The 16684-nt window shown below is 38.1% G+C and overlaps 1 protein-coding gene across 8 annotated transcripts in view; it reads right to left on the bottom strand.

The window, feature by feature from the left end:
• Positions 1-666: 666 nt before the first annotated feature.
• LOC124285083 (POU domain, class 6, transcription factor 1-like) overlaps positions 667-16684 on the bottom strand; it is a 94179-nt gene continuing 78161 nt past the window's right edge. For 5 of the 8 annotated variants that reach the window (XM_046721237.1, XM_046721245.1, XM_046721239.1 and 2 more), the window contains 7 exons: positions 16109-16248; positions 15375-15425; positions 14526-14787; positions 13000-13095; positions 10105-10282; positions 9418-9638; positions 667-8775 (listed from right to left, as the gene is read on the bottom strand). In XM_046721237.1, coding sequence (XP_046577193.1) covers positions 8651-8775; positions 9418-9638; positions 10105-10282; positions 13000-13095; positions 14526-14787; positions 15375-15425; positions 16109-16248 — 1073 coding nt within the window. In that variant the 3' untranslated portion in view covers positions 667-8650. Of the gene's footprint in view, positions 8776-9417; positions 9639-10104; positions 10295-12999; positions 13096-14525; positions 14788-15374; positions 15426-16108; positions 16249-16684 lie in introns of all 8 variants that reach the window. The other 3 variants (XM_046721241.1, XM_046721242.1, XM_046721243.1) reach the window with 3 other exon arrangements.

The following is a 16684-nucleotide window of genomic DNA, read 5'->3' as shown; positions in this document are numbered from 1 at the left end:
CACATGTCCTTTAATGTGTTCCTTTATTTGTTTCCATGAGTATATCATAGGAACAGGAACACAAATAGCCATTCAGCTGTGGTTGTTCTTGCAATTTAACATATTAAAATGGAATTCTATGCTGCTTGCAAAATTGAATGTCAAATTTGATTTACTTCAAACAATTCGTGCTTCAGTTTCATCTTTGGAACTACACATAGTTTGAATGACTTGACAAACAAAATTGCACCACAAAGTAGATTATGCCGAACATTAACATAAAACTTGAGAAAGGCATTACAAGTATTTCTTCTAAAGAGGTTCTTTCTCTACAACACACGCTGGCAGCTGCACTGAACTGTTGGGTGAACTTGGCAGTAACAAGTGGATTTAGTAACAGATCAACGGACAACAGAACAAGAAAAACAAAAGGGAAATGGAAGGTATCACCAAGAATTTTCAACATGAGAAGTACCATTAGAACCATAAAGACTTGATAACCTAGCATATATCTACATTAAACACCCCTGACACTGCAAATCAAAAGTTCTACTGGAAGTTTATCAACGGCCAAACAACAGCTCTAATGTTGAAGTTTAATGGGGCGCAGGGGCCTATCCAGGATTTTGGAAAAGAGGGATGCACATAAATCATGAAGTCCAAACGTTAGGGGGGAAATGCTCCTCAGGGAAGTTGGGGGGTGGCGCACAACCCCCACACCCCCTCTCTGGATCTGTCCCTGGGATGTAAGATTATTTAGGATTGGACGCCTTACATCTAAAGAGGAAGAGAGGCCAAAATGTGTCACAATAAGAAGAGATGAGTAATGTTAAATAGCAAACCTCTTTTTTTTCAAATATTTTTCTATACTTTTGAACATTATTTAGGGACTATTATTCGGTGGGAAGGTCGGAGGACGGCAGGTCTTGAAAAACTGTTTCCTAATGCAATATCACAAATCTTGGCTGCCAACCCGACTTTGAATGCATGATAAACAGTTGTGTACTGTAGAATAAAAAACAGCAAATAAATAAAAAGAACTGCTTCTAAAATGCCATTTTTTGTCAGCTGAAGACTCATGGTGAGATAACATAACAAAAGAAAAAAGGAATAAATATTGCACTGGCCACGAACAAAAACAGCAAAACATATTTGACACGTAAACACATAACTTGTTACTGGATCAGGGAATAAATGCAACAAGACACAATAACTAGATGGAAGCAACAGTAACAGTGTCCTGCGTCCAGGGAGTGGCTGATCCGTTCCGATTAACACCCATGGAACTTAACACAACTCTGACCACCTTGAAGACGAGTGACCTTGACCTTGACCTACCGTAAAATTCCACCAATATCAGGGTTAAATATCATTGATCATTTCGGCCATCTTGTCCATACCTTATTTCATATTAGTGGTTTCTGTAAAACAACTGGATTTCGGGTAGAAAAGGATTAGTCTTTTTAAATTTCAGTTGTCTAACAGATTTGTTTCCTTGCCATGCTCTGAATACTGATGCAATATTCATACACTGCATCTACGGAAGAAATCACATCTTGATGAGAATGACGAGCCTTTGTCTTAACTTCTAGGCTGCCCCTCACTTAAATATATTTTCACGAGAATAGTTGAGAAAAAAGAGTGAGAATAAAAAACATTGTCAGTTCAAAGTGATCAAATAATAACATTCTACATGATACGGATGAAACACTGGAGGAAACAGGCCCATAATAGTGCTTCACTGGACCAAGGGTGATAATGGGAATTAATCAGAAACACTCCCTGAAGGCCGAGGATGGGTTCATTGTGTTTTTCCCCCGTCATATACAGCACAATAACCACACAGAGATGAAACACTGATTGTTCAATATGTACACAGCATGGATCAACAAGTCAGCACTTTCCTGGATTCTATGGACACAGAATGAAGATGAAAACATGAAAGCTGTCCTTCATTACATGACTAAATATGATGAAGATTCATGTGGGGTTTAAAGCAAAACAATGTTTCTCCATTGAGAAGTTTGTGCAGGGTTCCAGCAAATGATTCTGACACTCAAATAATACTTCTCAAAATTACATACACCTTTGAATTTGTCATGTTTTGAGATAATGAGTTTGAATCCTGTACATCTCATCAGACTTTGTGTATCCATTTAGTGCCCATACATGGATAGTTAAGTATGAATCACATAGATTATGACGAATCTATAAGGATTATTATGATATAATACAAATTTGACAGGAATCTTCCAATGATATTGGTATAAATCCAATACTTCACAGTTCAGCCCAGTACAAAGGCCGCCATTTTGAACACCTGTGATTAACCTGTGTATCACTTGTATCCAAGACCTGCTTGAACAGAAGAATATGATTAATGGAATCGATGAGCTGGGGAATTATGTTCCAAATGCAACGTAAACATGATGACGAAATTATTTGTAACCTTTGCAGCATAACATATTCATACAACTACTAACAGTTATAAACATGTTATACCATATATAATAGCCATTGTACTGAATCATGGTTAGATGTCAAAGGGTGATGTGTCCGTATATGTTCAGCAAATTATGGACTAAATTTATGGATAAATTTGGTTCTACAAAAGTAAAAATAACTAAAAAGTACAAAAATATACGATGGGGGCAAGAGTCACTGAACACACCTCACAACATGGACAATACTTCATATCAGCACAATTCGAAATCTAAACCAATATGAGGTCAGATTTCACAAATATGCAATAATTCCATGAGAAAAAGTAGTTCCATTGTGAGAAGATGAGAAAATGATTCATATCACTAGTTAATACATAAATGTTGCCATGACAATGAACATAAACAAGGCATACATACAAGCTATTTTTGTAAACATTGCCATGACAACAAGCATAACAAAAATATACAACTCATTACACTGACAACTGTTGCCATGAAAACAATCAGAAAGAAAGTATACATACAATCACTTATTTTCATAAATGTTGCTATGACAACAAATATAAAGAAAGCAAATTAATTCACAAAGGAAGCAAGGAGGTGCCACATCTTTACAAATATCAACATTTGTCGGCTCCAGGTTGTCATTGTTGTCATAGCAACACTTACATCTTATTGTCAGAGCAACATCTACATAATATTGTTTCCATAGCAACAATTATTATATTATTGTCATAGCAACAATTCCATGATATTATTGTCATAGCAACGCTTACATCATGTTGTTGTCATAGCAACGCTTACATCATATTGTTGTCATAGCAACACTTACATCATATTACACACAGTGTAGGCATTTTCTTACAATTGCATCTGCATGAAAGCAGCTGTGTGTCTTGACCTCTCCTCTTCAACATATACAAGCCTAAGGTACAAACTTTGTTCAACGCAATGGACCCTGTAGTCAAACTGATATGTCAAATGATGATCTACATCTAGTTTAAGTACAAAAATAAAGGATAATATCAACACAGGAGAATGAAAACATGACTAGCTTTGCTTTCAAAATTCTCCAGCGTACATCAGTCAACACAACCATATATTTATACATTTATAGTAACAGAATCACAATCGGGAAGATTGTTTATATGTGGAGTCATTTCTGTCGATTCAGCAAATTTGACACATTCGACTTCCACAATCTTTAAATAGATTTCAAAATAACCTTTATCCATAAATGGAATTCATCATTCATTGTTATTTACAAACTTAGCAAATATGTCTCAATAATCTTATCATTTTTATAAAATGAAAACCACGTCTTTCTTTAGTTAAAAACATCTCTAAAATACTCTCTTGGTAAGTTTTTGCTCTTTTCTCTGTTCTGTAGATCGCTCAAATGTAACATTCACTCAATAATGTAAACTGGAGAATTTTGAAAACTTCATAAATGACTGAAAATGATGTATATATATATTTATATAACACTTATTGTGAAAACATATTTAATACATTTTCTCATACAAACGTGAATATATTAAGAGACTCTTGAACTGTAAAAAAACAACACTGCTTCACTTAAAGCAGGGGAGAAACGTCTCCTCATATGACTTGCTTTGCTCGAGTTATTGGAAACAAACAGACTCAGTTTGCAAACCGGACAAGATCGGACGTGAAATAATGAGATTGTCGAACACTCTACTCTATGGGAAACAGCTTTATGATAAACATGAGTGGTTTTAATTATGAAATATCTGCATTTCCTTTAAAGAGGGACCATGTTCACTGTCTATAGTGAGCGAGTGAGTGAGTTTTATGCAGTTTAGGACAGTAATCCAGTTATATCACTTCGTGATGTTGGTGGAATCGACTGCCAAGAATATATTTCCGGAGTATCAATGTAAATAGAGACCAAATAAACTGAGACACAATTACTCACATTTACTCTTGAGCTGACTTAATGTGGCCTCTGTTTTTAACTGGATCAGATGGGACCAGCAAAAATGTCTCATCACTTAGAACTGGACAGTTCAAAATGAAAGGAAGAGATGATTTTGAAATGCATTGACCAATTTAACCATCAAACAGATTTTATGAGATATTTCACTTACTAGTTACCTTGTTTTCCTAATTAACAGAGCTAATTGACATGGTAAATAAATATGAATATTGCCAGCACACTCACAGTCAGATCTGTTGTAATTCTTTTGAGTTGCCAATCATTTCATCAGAAGCAATGGCACTGAATAGAGAAGTAATTGGAGTGAGTTTAGTTTTATGTCGCTTTTAGCAATATTCAAGCAATATCACGGTGGAGGGACATCAGAAAGACGTAACTAAAGATTGAGTGCCAGTGTCTGGAATAGACAGATTCCAAAGTGTTCAACTTTCAATCTTAGTTTTGACACAAATATATTCCAGTTTACAGAGAGAGCCAGATAACACAGTGTCCACTGTAGATCATAAAGAGTCAAGAGTACTCTCCAGTACTGCCAAATAGTCCTATAGCAGTCCCCCTTTAAGTAACCTGCAGTTTCAGTATGAACATCTCGTCTCTTCAAATAAAAATAATTGAGGTACGATCTTTTGAGTCAACACAAAATTGCTATGTATGAAACATTTCAACTGCCATAATGTACAGCGCATGCACATGCTGCCATTGCCCACATGTGACTATTGCACAGCAATATATTTCTTGCACATGTACAGATTCTAACAGCTTAAACATCAACTTCAGACATATTTAACACGTATGGATACAGAGAGTTATTGTGAGCTTGTAGCTGACCTTGGTCCCAGAGTCGTAATGACAAATCACTTAAAAGCATTTCATTCAAATGAAAAAAAATAATAAAAAATGGAGCTCAAAGATAACAAATAACCCAGCAATATTAAAATATATTCTGTCAGTACATTGACAAAATACTTCCCTATTTTTCATATTTTGACAAATTTGGTAAAAATATGGGCCATTTTAGATTTGCTTTGTGAACTTATAATTACTATATTTTGAAATGAAATATTTTAATTTTTTGTTAATTCAAAAGAAACTATCACAACAGTTCTTGTATATTAATTTGCCTAAGAAACTGGTTTCAGAAACAGACTCAAAATCAGCGTTATGCTACCGTGTATGTACATTTTGATTGCGATAGCATCTAGGATGACCAGTGACTATAACTTGCACTACGTTAAGTTAAATAAATAATGATTTTGTACACATATTTGGCAGCATTAAGATATAAATACACATACAAATAAACAAATATTCTGATTCACATTAGTTCATTCATTATATGTGTGTTTTGATATTAAGTAGTTGTGGTTTGCCGATCATCATGCCAATCATAGCTTCTTAATGTAAGCTATGGGTTGAAGGAGTCCCTCGTGTATCTGTCAAGCTTCAGATAAAACTATCACTAATGACCTCAAGTATTTCCACAGGATTTCTTTGTTTGTTGTTTACAGTTGGTTTCTACCACTGTTGTTCACAGTGGCCGATATCACAGAATCAATTTTATGTTGTTTAACTTTTAGTCTGCTAAATTAATTTCAGCACACGGTGCTGTAAACAGGGTGGATGATTTGAAACAGTTGGTGTGTCATAAAATAAGGTACAAGCACAACAAATTGCAGTTATATGACGGTAGCCTATAATTATTGGAGACAGGACCAGACAATCCACTGATTGATATTGTGAAAATAATGACACATTAAGATCTAGTCAACGAGTATGACCTGGATCCTGGTCAACAAAGTGTTCGTAACTTTAGGACCTATCGTAACTATATAGTTTATCATCAGATTACTGGTTACGGTTGTTACTTAGTGATTATAGTTAAAACGTTGTGTAGAAAACATGTGGAAATAATTAAGGTCCTTGGCTCTACATCATGACCATTTCTTACCAGATTCGTACATGCATGCTTCAAGACATGTACTACCGATAATAGTTGTGGATCTGCCATTTTTGTCACATAAATATAGTCATTTGTCATGCTTTATGTTGAGAAATAAAATATCTATTCAGATATGAATCAAATTGTCTCAAAGATTAAATCTCCAAAATGTTATGGTCTTTTAAATTAAATTGAGCCCATTGACACAGATAACTAGTTTAATGGAACATAGTATTCCTTATGCAGTTAACAGTCTATTACCATGTTTTCATAAGCCACAAAAAAATTCAATTATAAAATGGAGTAGATTTTCAAAATGGTTACAAATCCATCTGAAAACTACTGATCACAGTTTAACTTATTATTATTATTATATTTTTATTACAGGTGTTATCCACAAACACGATCGTGGTAACCATCTGAACACAGCATTACTTACAGGTCTGAATATGGTCATGCTGTTTGTCTGAAAACTTTCATGTGTTCACAATTTAGACTGAAATGTTAATTGCTATTTCAATATTTAAACATCATAATAATCTACAAACCTAGCAATAAATTGCACCTTTCCACAATATAACAAAGGACATTCAGTTTCATATGAGGTAATAAACATTTCCTAGAGAGATTATGAATGACTTACAGTCACTGAAGGCGTGTTCATCTGGCATCTAAAACTGCTTGCAATACAACCGTATTACACTTTACGCAGGACTACAGAAGCATACACTCTGACTCAGTTATAAAATTAACAAATATTTGTTCACATCATCAAAACACGTTATCACAACTTCATCAGGTCAATGTGATCCCACAAGCATCACGTTCAGTTGTCGCAGAGATTCTACAAGCCTGGTTAAAAGCCTTCATCAGAAACCAGCACACAGTTGACCAACTGCCAACCTCTAAAACATATCAGACATGGTAAAATTACCAGGAATAAATAACAACCTTATTCTTGACATTCAGAACAGCTTGGCAGTACCGCACAAATTCTGTGAATCTGCTATTCTTCAAAAATGGACCAAACGACATAACACATATGTTGCAGTATAACTTTTTCACAAGAATTTTCACATCTTAGTGAATATACTCTTATACTTTAGGAGCATATTTTTAATTAAAACTGAATTCAACGAAGAATTTAGATGAATGCTGCGTTAACATTCTTCACACAATTCCTGAAAAGGAAATACACACCCAGTGTGTGATTGTCCAAAATGGATGGTACTGCCATGTTGTTCTGAATTCAAGGGAGACAAGTCATACCTATAGAGCACTACATACCTATAAACACAATATCACATAATAGCTTCAACTTACATAGCATGAACAAGCATCAGATCTCAGTGGGATTTCTGTCATGTGACTTTTGTTTTGATCATGTGACTATGTGATCCAGTCATGTGATTAGCTTGTCATGGGACAAAAAAGCTTGAGTCACATGACCACCATTTCAGTCACAAAGCTATTGCTTAAATCATTCAGTACTGATAATTCAGAAAATTTTATAAAGTGAGTAGATGAGCTTTTTAAAATGTTAATGAGCTTTGCCGAACTACAAAAATTATTTTCAGCTCTTTTCACATCATTTCTTGTTTGAAGAAAACATTTTGAACACTAACTCGGAGACGCAGAATTACCAGTACCGAACCCCAATCACTTGAAACACATTTTTAACACCTGTCTCTGTAAGACTATATCTTCACAAACTATACTTCTCAGAATCTGACAAAGATATTGCACTATTTCATGTTGTTTCTCAACTCGAACAGAAACTTGCGTATTCTCATTTTAAATGACTACAAATGCAGCTGAACATGTTCAGCTTCCATGGTATGGAAGTCTTTGTAAGATACTATTCCCAAGCCAGCAATTGTCAGCTCTAACCAGAACCTTCAAATCTCTGTCAAATGTTGAGGACTATATTTCTTCAGAATTTCCATGATTTTTACGTTCAATGGTTAATGTTTGACTTAATAGAAAAGGTCACTTTTTGTGTTTAAACGTATCTGTACACTGACGATATGACAAATAAAGTCATATTATCTACATCAACATAGAATTGACGAGTGAATATTTGTTTTCAGCAATGTAATGTATTAATCAATTATTATCTGGAAGATATAGTCTTACAAGGGGGAGTAATGACAGTGACAGACCCGTTTCGACCTTCTACTGAAAAGTCAGAAATCTGATCTGAATCCTGCTTCTTCAATCTATACTATGGATCATAGCCCTGAGAAAAAACAACCTATTTTGAAATAATAAATAATTAACAAATCTGGCCAAACATTAAACTATGCCGCATATACGTCCACGGATGAGTCACGGTGCTTCTTGTTTCAACTTCTTTATCGTATTTTTTAACGCTTGCCTTTTGTTACAGAACCACACCCTGATGACTTCTCGGTCGTAGTTTAATTTTTCTGCTAATTCTGTCATTTCAGCACCTGAAATTGGAAGACATACAATTAACAATAACAATAATATTGTTTTTAGTATGTGTAGCTTGTTAATCCTGAAACATAACTGAACAAACTGATCTACTATTCAAATTAAACGATATAGAATTGGATGTTATACATGGACTGGTCATTTAAATAAGGATAACATGGGCTATGGGGCTATTTATTTTACTTTCACTAAATTATTGTTGTTTGGGGGGTAGAGGGGGTGGGGAGAGAGAGACAAGGTGAGGTGGATCCTAAATATTGAAACACAAAAATACCAGAAGGGGTGGGATATAAAAATTAACACAGCTACAGCACAGATGATGGTGGGTGAGTTCAGTTTTACGCCGCTTTACGCAATATTCCAGCAATATCACGGCAGGGGACACCAGAAATGGGCTTCACACATTGTACCCATATGATTAATCGAACCCAGGTCATCGGTGTGACGAGTGAACACTTTAACCACTAGGCTACCCAACTGCCCCACAAAGTGCATGGACAAAGGCCATAATTACATGTGTTGGGGGGAATTGTTGCATAGAAAATGGGGGAAGGAGCAGCTAGAAGTGTTCTAAGGCCAGTCCCACTTTCCCACGATAACTATTCCCCTTCAGCCCACACATCCCTTGATCTACTTACCAGAGGGATGGGTGTTCCTCTCAAAATACTGGTTCAATATTTCCAAAGCCTGGGGCGTAAATGATGTACGTCTCTTGCGCTTTTTTGAGGGTTCGCTGCCGATGAACTCGGTGAGATTCTGAACGCCGTTCTTATACCGCTCTTCCGCCTCCAGCATCCATCTCTCTAACACAGGTTTGATTTTCTGGGCGCTCTTCGGAGTTATGTCCAGCTTCTCAAACCTGAAACAACAGAGAGGAGGTAGAAACACCCTTGTCAGGTATTGTTCATTTTCACATTTATAAATCTGAAATGGAATTATTGTGACTTTTTAACATTTTCACATGCACACTTACACCATCCTTTTTTAGGGTCCTAACAAACATAGTAAGATATAGGTAAGAATTTATGGCTGTCTAATTTGCATTTTGAGGAACACGACTTTCAGATTCACCTGATAAAGAAGTAAGAATAAACTTTGAAAGTCATGTTCCTCAAAAAAGTGTTCGTCTTTACGTGTATTACTTCTTCTAAAAGTCACTTCCTGAAAGTCTTTAAACACAGTAGGTTTTATCAGCGAAGCAGCGAGGATTATCAAATGTTGGAGTGGACACTAGATGTTGTGGTATCTTGGGGATTACCTCCCTTTACCACAAACCTGTGACACAACGGATCCAGGAATATGCCATGTGGAGGGTGGGATCTTACCGACAAATAGCTGACTGACTGTAAGCTGGCCCCTCAGTGGCGCTGAGGGCTTGTCCCACCTGTGTCTGGGTCAGTCCCAACGACAATCGACGGATCTTGAACTGCCGTGCAAACTCTTTAATCTCGTCCAAATTGATTCCATCTACAGTCGTACTCTCAGTTGAGTTGCCCACTGTGTCTGGAAAGGAAACTGTTTGCTATATTGACAGCGACAATATTCACGACCAAACTGAAAGTCACTGATTGGCAGATAGTTGTATAGAGAGGGTACAAAATTGTTCAGAATTGCAGAATTGCAGAGGTTCATCTGCGCAATGGCTAACAACAGACCTCCAACAGACACTGGTACAAAATCACCTTGGGAAAATAGAAGCTATGGTCTCTCACACATACTAGGTCTTGAATAGACACCAGGTCTCTCATACACAATGGGTCTCTCATACCCATTGTCTCTCACACACAGCAAGTCCCTCATACACACCATGTCCCTAACAGACATGAGGTCATGTTTCATGGAAACAGCAAAAAAATAAATTCTGATGAACATTCAAATGGCAAAAGGCACATTTGTGGGTAATGATTAACATGTGTGTGAAGTTTGGTAAACCTAGCTTGTAAACTTTAAGAGATATGCTCTGGACAAAGTTTTGGGGCAGAAGGACAGAATGAGTATCTCATAAACACTGGGTCTCTCACACACTGGATATCTCATACACACTGGGTCTCTCACACACCAGATATCTCATACACAGTGTCTCATACACAGTTTCTGGATATCTCATACACAGTGTCTCATACACACTGGGTCTCTCACACACCGGATATCTCATACACACTGGGTATCTCACACACCGGATATCTCAAACACATCAGGTTTCTCATCTTGGTTCGTACAGATTATCAGCCATCATACAGATTAACACGCTGGGTCTCTCACACAGTGTTTCTCATACACACTGGGTCTCTCATACACACTGGATCTCTCATACACACTGGATCAATATACAGCAAGTGTCTCTCTCTCTCTCTCTCTATCTCTCTTTCTCTCGCTCTCTCTCTCTCACACACACACACATACACTGGGTCTTTCACACAGCAAGTGTCTCTCTCACACACACTGAGTCTCTCACACAAAGCAGGTGCCTCATACACTTCAGGTCTCTCACACACACCAGGCCTCACACACACACACACACACACACACCGGGTCTCACACACAGCAGGTGTCACACACACACACACCAGATCTCTCACACACAGCGGGTGTCTCACACATGCCAGGTCTCTTACACACAGCAGGTGTCTTACACACACACACATATACACTGGGTCTTTCACACAGCAAGTGTCTCTCTCACACACACTGAGTCTCTCACACAAAGCAGGTGCCTCATACACTTTGGGTCTCTCACACACACCAGGCCTCACTCTCTCTCTCTCTCTCACACACACCGGCCGGTTCTCACACACACAACAGGTGTCACACACACACACACACCAGATCTCTCACACACACCAGGTCTCTTACACAGCAGGTGTCTCTCACACACACACAAAGCAGGTGTCTCAAACACACCGGATCTCTCTCACACAGCGGGTGTCTCACACACACCAAGTTTCTCACTGAATGTGTCTCACACACCGGGTTTCTCACACACGGCAGGTGTCTTACACCAGGTCTCTCTTTCTCTCTCTCTCTCTCACACACAGGTGTCTTACACACGCAGGTCTTTCACACACAGCAGGTCTCTCACACATCCCAGGTCTCCCACACACAGCAGGTTTCTCACATACACTGGATCTCTCACACACAGCAGGTGTCTCATACACACTGGGTCTCTGAGGTACACCTAGTTTCTCATGTACAATGGGTCTCTCTTGAAATGGGTCTCTCATACATAATTGGTATCACATACACATAGGGTCTGTAATGCTAACTGGGTCTCCCATACACACTGGGGCAGTGGGAATGCCTAGTGGTTCAAGTGTTCGCTCATCCCACCGAAGAACCGGGTTCGATTCCCAACATGGGTATAATGTGTGAAACCCATTCTGGTGCCCCCCGCCATGATAGTGCTAAAAGCGGCGTAAAACTAAACTCACTCACTCACTCACTCTCATACACAGTAGGTCTCTCCAGAACACTGCATCTCTCATACATAGTGGGTCTCTCAAGCACACAAGATCTCTCATACATAGTGGGTCTCTCATCCATAGAATCTATCTACATGTTAGTCTCACTAGTCCCAATGTTAGACGTGAGGATCCCATTGTAACTCATAAGGCCCATTGAGGATTCGAGGGACACACATGGCTTGCTCATCCATGACACCACACATACAAGCTAAGCAGAGTTATCTCCCCTATGTAAATCACAATCACAGATTCCCCATTATAAGGTTTCAGCTGTTGGGGTGGGGGGGTGAGAAGAGAAAAGGAGGAGAAAGGTCATTTTATTTCTGACAACATAAAATTACACATTAAAATTCCTCTTTTTTTTCACAAGTTAAGATAGCTGGGGGGAAGGTTGGTAGCGGCTTGTGCCTTGCGCTGACTGAGGGTCTTACAGGCCGTCTCATGTGTGTATCCCTCCACGCCCCAGGTCACACCAGAGGTCACAGTCCATTAAAACAAAATAATCCCCACTTTGGCTATTACTTTTATAGAAACATTGTGTTCCACATGTTACAGATGTCGTCATCCATACACTTTCACCCTAAATGCTTCTAAATTCTATTCAAAGAGTTCATCTTTCAGTTTTTAACAAATATCTTTAAAAAAAATCATAGTTTTTTAACATTTCCCACGCATTTTCGCATTTATTTAGGGTCACAGAAACCATAAACCAATCAGTACAACAGTGCCACCGATCACGGAGTCCTCGCCATGACTTACCTGGTATGAGTTCACTAATACTGGTGGGAAGTCCATTTGAGGTCAGAACGGTCTTAGGGGCTGAGAGGGTCAAGGGCAGAGACACCGTGCTCTTCTCTTGAAAACAGGTGCAGAAAAAATAGCCAAACTCAATGTTAACTGAGGCAGAACTACAGTAACGTACAATGAGCAGCCAACAGTAAGATACAGCAAGAGCTTTAACTCTACATCTGTCGCAGTAATCCACTACATTGTATACACATACTGCTACACCGAGAAATCAATAGAAAACTACAAGCAGTACGTAGCACAAGATGTCCAGGAGCTATAGCGATTCTATTCCATATAAATTTCAGTAAGGATTTTGATTTTTTTTTTAAATAAATTTCAAATTATTTTTTCATTCTAAATACTTCAAAATAAGACACACAATGCACACAAACTACAAGGACCAATATTGCCAAAATGGGTAAATTGATAAATTGTTGTAACTTTCAAATGTAATTGTGCATTTTTGCAATTCTCAATGCTGATTGGTCAGCAGTAATGATATGCCATAAAAATCTTTCATTGTTGAAAACAATACAATATGACATGATCCACAAGCTCAAACTCAAACATAATCTCATCTGAAGCCAACTATAGTTAGTTTCCATGTAGTGTGGACATTACAAGCTTTTTCTTCATGTCTCAAAATGACAATATCAACATGATAATATTTAGAATATATACCCAAAAATCAAATTTACAGGTCCTGTGCCTTGATAATGAATGGCATGTTTCGTGCCAAGATTAATAAGTCAAAATTCCGTCTACCTAAGTTATTCTCTTTCCAAACAAGTTTTATCTACCTATACACTTAAAAAGTTTCCTTATCATGTCAATGATACGTCTCTCTTCCTGATGAACATTTTGAAATTTACTGCAACTTATATAACCATGTATTTTATCAGTAACTGACAAAACAAACATGAGATAGAATACATGAACAAAACAAAACTCAACATGTGCTGTAACGGAAGTAAGTGCAACACTTAAATAGGCACCATCGGAGCTGTCACAAACAGTATGAAAAGCAAGGGACGAGGTATCACAGCAACATTTTGGCCCACAGGAAAATTTGCCACCTTTAAACATTTTCTTTAATATTTCATAAATCCAAACTGATTTTCTTCATTTGCTAATGGTTTAGATAGAATTTCTGAAAACTTTACTAAAATTCACACTTTTTATATACTTCTAGGTACCATTGTACAAAGAGATCTTAGCTCTAAGGTGACCGTAAATCCCATACCTTAACATAGACTTAAGGTGGTCTTACCGCTAAGGTTGTTTTGTACAACGGCACCCTGTACATGATCACTGCCTGAGGTCAAAACCAGGCCAAAAAATATAGCCATTCTCCTCAGTCAACAAACATGTTACATACCTGTATCAACAGTTTGATAAGCATTTCTGTTAATACAGAACATTTACCATTTCCAGTGGTCCAAAAAGTCCTTATAGAATCTCATCCTTCATATCAAAGTTTTTCTTTGGCAACTTACTTGGTAGCAATTGACTAACGGAGGGGGGAAGTCCATTCGAGGTAGCTGCCGGATTGGCGGAAAGTGCTGAGGGTCGCGTGGGGCTGTGCTGTGCCACAACGGTGTGCGACGTCGACCCACCCACTGCTTGTGTAAGCGTCTGTTGTAATGACGGGGAAGTAGAGATGCTGTGATTGGCTGAATGACCTGCAGCGCCAGCAGTTGATTGGTTGGAGGAAGCTGAAGAATTATTTACTTGAGCGACAGAGACCGGTGTCAGCACCTACAATGTGGAAAGTTCTGGATTAGTAAACAGAAGCCATATCTACATGAGTCAAAGAATCAACATCTACTTGCATCAAAGAATCAACATCTACTTGAGTCAAAGAATCCATATCTACATGAGTCTGTTAAAGAATTCATTTCTACTTGAGTCAAAGAATTCATATCTACATGAGTCAAAGAATCCATATCTACATGAGTCAAAGATTCCATATCTACATGAGTCAAAGAGTCAAAGAATCCATATCTACATGAGTCAAAGAGTCAAAGAATCCATATCTACATGAGTCAAAGAATCCATATCTCCATGAGTCAAAGAATCCATATCTCCATGAGTCAAAGAGTCAAAGAATTTTGAAAATGTTGTTATAAGTGATTTGAAACTGGAAATCTGTTGATAATCATCCCCACCCCACCCCTACCCCCATCTCAAATTTGAGAAATGATATTTGGCTTGGTAAAACGGATACCATAGACAGTACATATAAAGTGTGACAAATATTTATCACAGCATCTTGGATTTGTCTGGGTTTTTTTCTCCCCATTTAATATCATTCAAATTTTAATTTTTAAAAAGTATATAATCACCTGATTATCGAACTTGAATTTTCCATCTAACGATAATCCTCGGATTGCATTCTGAAAACAAAGATAGAAGAAGTCTAGGAAATGAGCAAAGATTATCCTGAACCAGAAGTCTACCCCAATTCTGTCTGACTAAAAGAGACAACTCTGTACAGGGAAAGACAACTTTTACCAAGAAAGAAAACTCTGCATATTGTTAAACCATGAATTGCCCTGCCATCAGTAGTATCCCCTCAACACTATTGTAACCATGGTAACACCCAATTACAACCAGTATCCCTCAACAATATTGTAACCATGGTAACACCCAACTACCACCAGTATCCCCTCAACAATAGTGTAACCATGGTAACACCATACTACCATTAGTATCCCCTCGAGAATGTTGTACCTATGGTAACACCCTACAACCACCAGTACCCCCTATGTTGTACCTATGGTAACACCCTACAACCACCAGTACCCCCTATGTTGTAGCTATGGTAACACCCTACAACCACCAGTACCCCCTATGTTGTACCTATGGTAACACCCTACAACCACCAGTACCCCCTATGTTGTACCTATGGTAACACCCTACAACCACCAGTACCCCCTATGTTGTAGCAATCGTAATGCCATACCACAACCAATATCCCCAAAACAATGCCGTAACCATAGTGACGCACCACTTCCACCAGTATCCCACAATAATGCTGTAACCATGGTAACGCCCCACTACCACAAGCTCCACTTACCTGTGTGCCAAGTGCTAGCAGCTGACCCTGTGCTCCTGTGGACAAAAGTTGTGGCAACGCTGCTGCCAACTGACTCGACACTGCGTGACTACTACTACTACTGCTACCGTGGTGACTTGCAGGGCTGGACACACTGCCTGCTGAAACAATAACATCACCATTAACAGACAGCTTCAAGGTGACACCATTAACAGACAGCTTCAAGGTGACACCATTAACAGACAGCTTCAAGGTGACACCATTAACAGACAGCTTCAAGGTGACACCATTAACAGACAGCTTCAAGGTGACACCATTAACAGACAGCTTCAAGGTGACAAACTTCAGGCTGTGACTACCGACCTATTAATATGCTAACATTATTATATGAATGAAATATGGTAGATGATAAATTACCTGACCAGACAAATGAGTGGGCTTCATAAAAAGAGTGAGTGTGTAAGTTAAGGTTTACAGTCACATCGGCAATATTTCAGCCATATCGTGACTAAAAACAACTTATAATTTCACAATCGTGGTATCGTAACCTCGGTATCAAGATGCAAATCGAATCACGACCTCAGTATCAAAATACAT

Source organism: Haliotis rubra, unplaced genomic scaffold (genome assembly GCF_003918875.1).
Source record: "Haliotis rubra isolate DU_JTF1 unplaced genomic scaffold, ASM391887v1 Scf351, whole genome shotgun sequence".
Taxonomy (NCBI): domain Eukaryota; kingdom Metazoa; phylum Mollusca; class Gastropoda; order Lepetellida; family Haliotidae; genus Haliotis; species Haliotis rubra.
The sequence above is the reverse complement of the archived record's forward strand: the minus strand, read 5'-3'. Positions and strand labels throughout refer to the sequence as shown.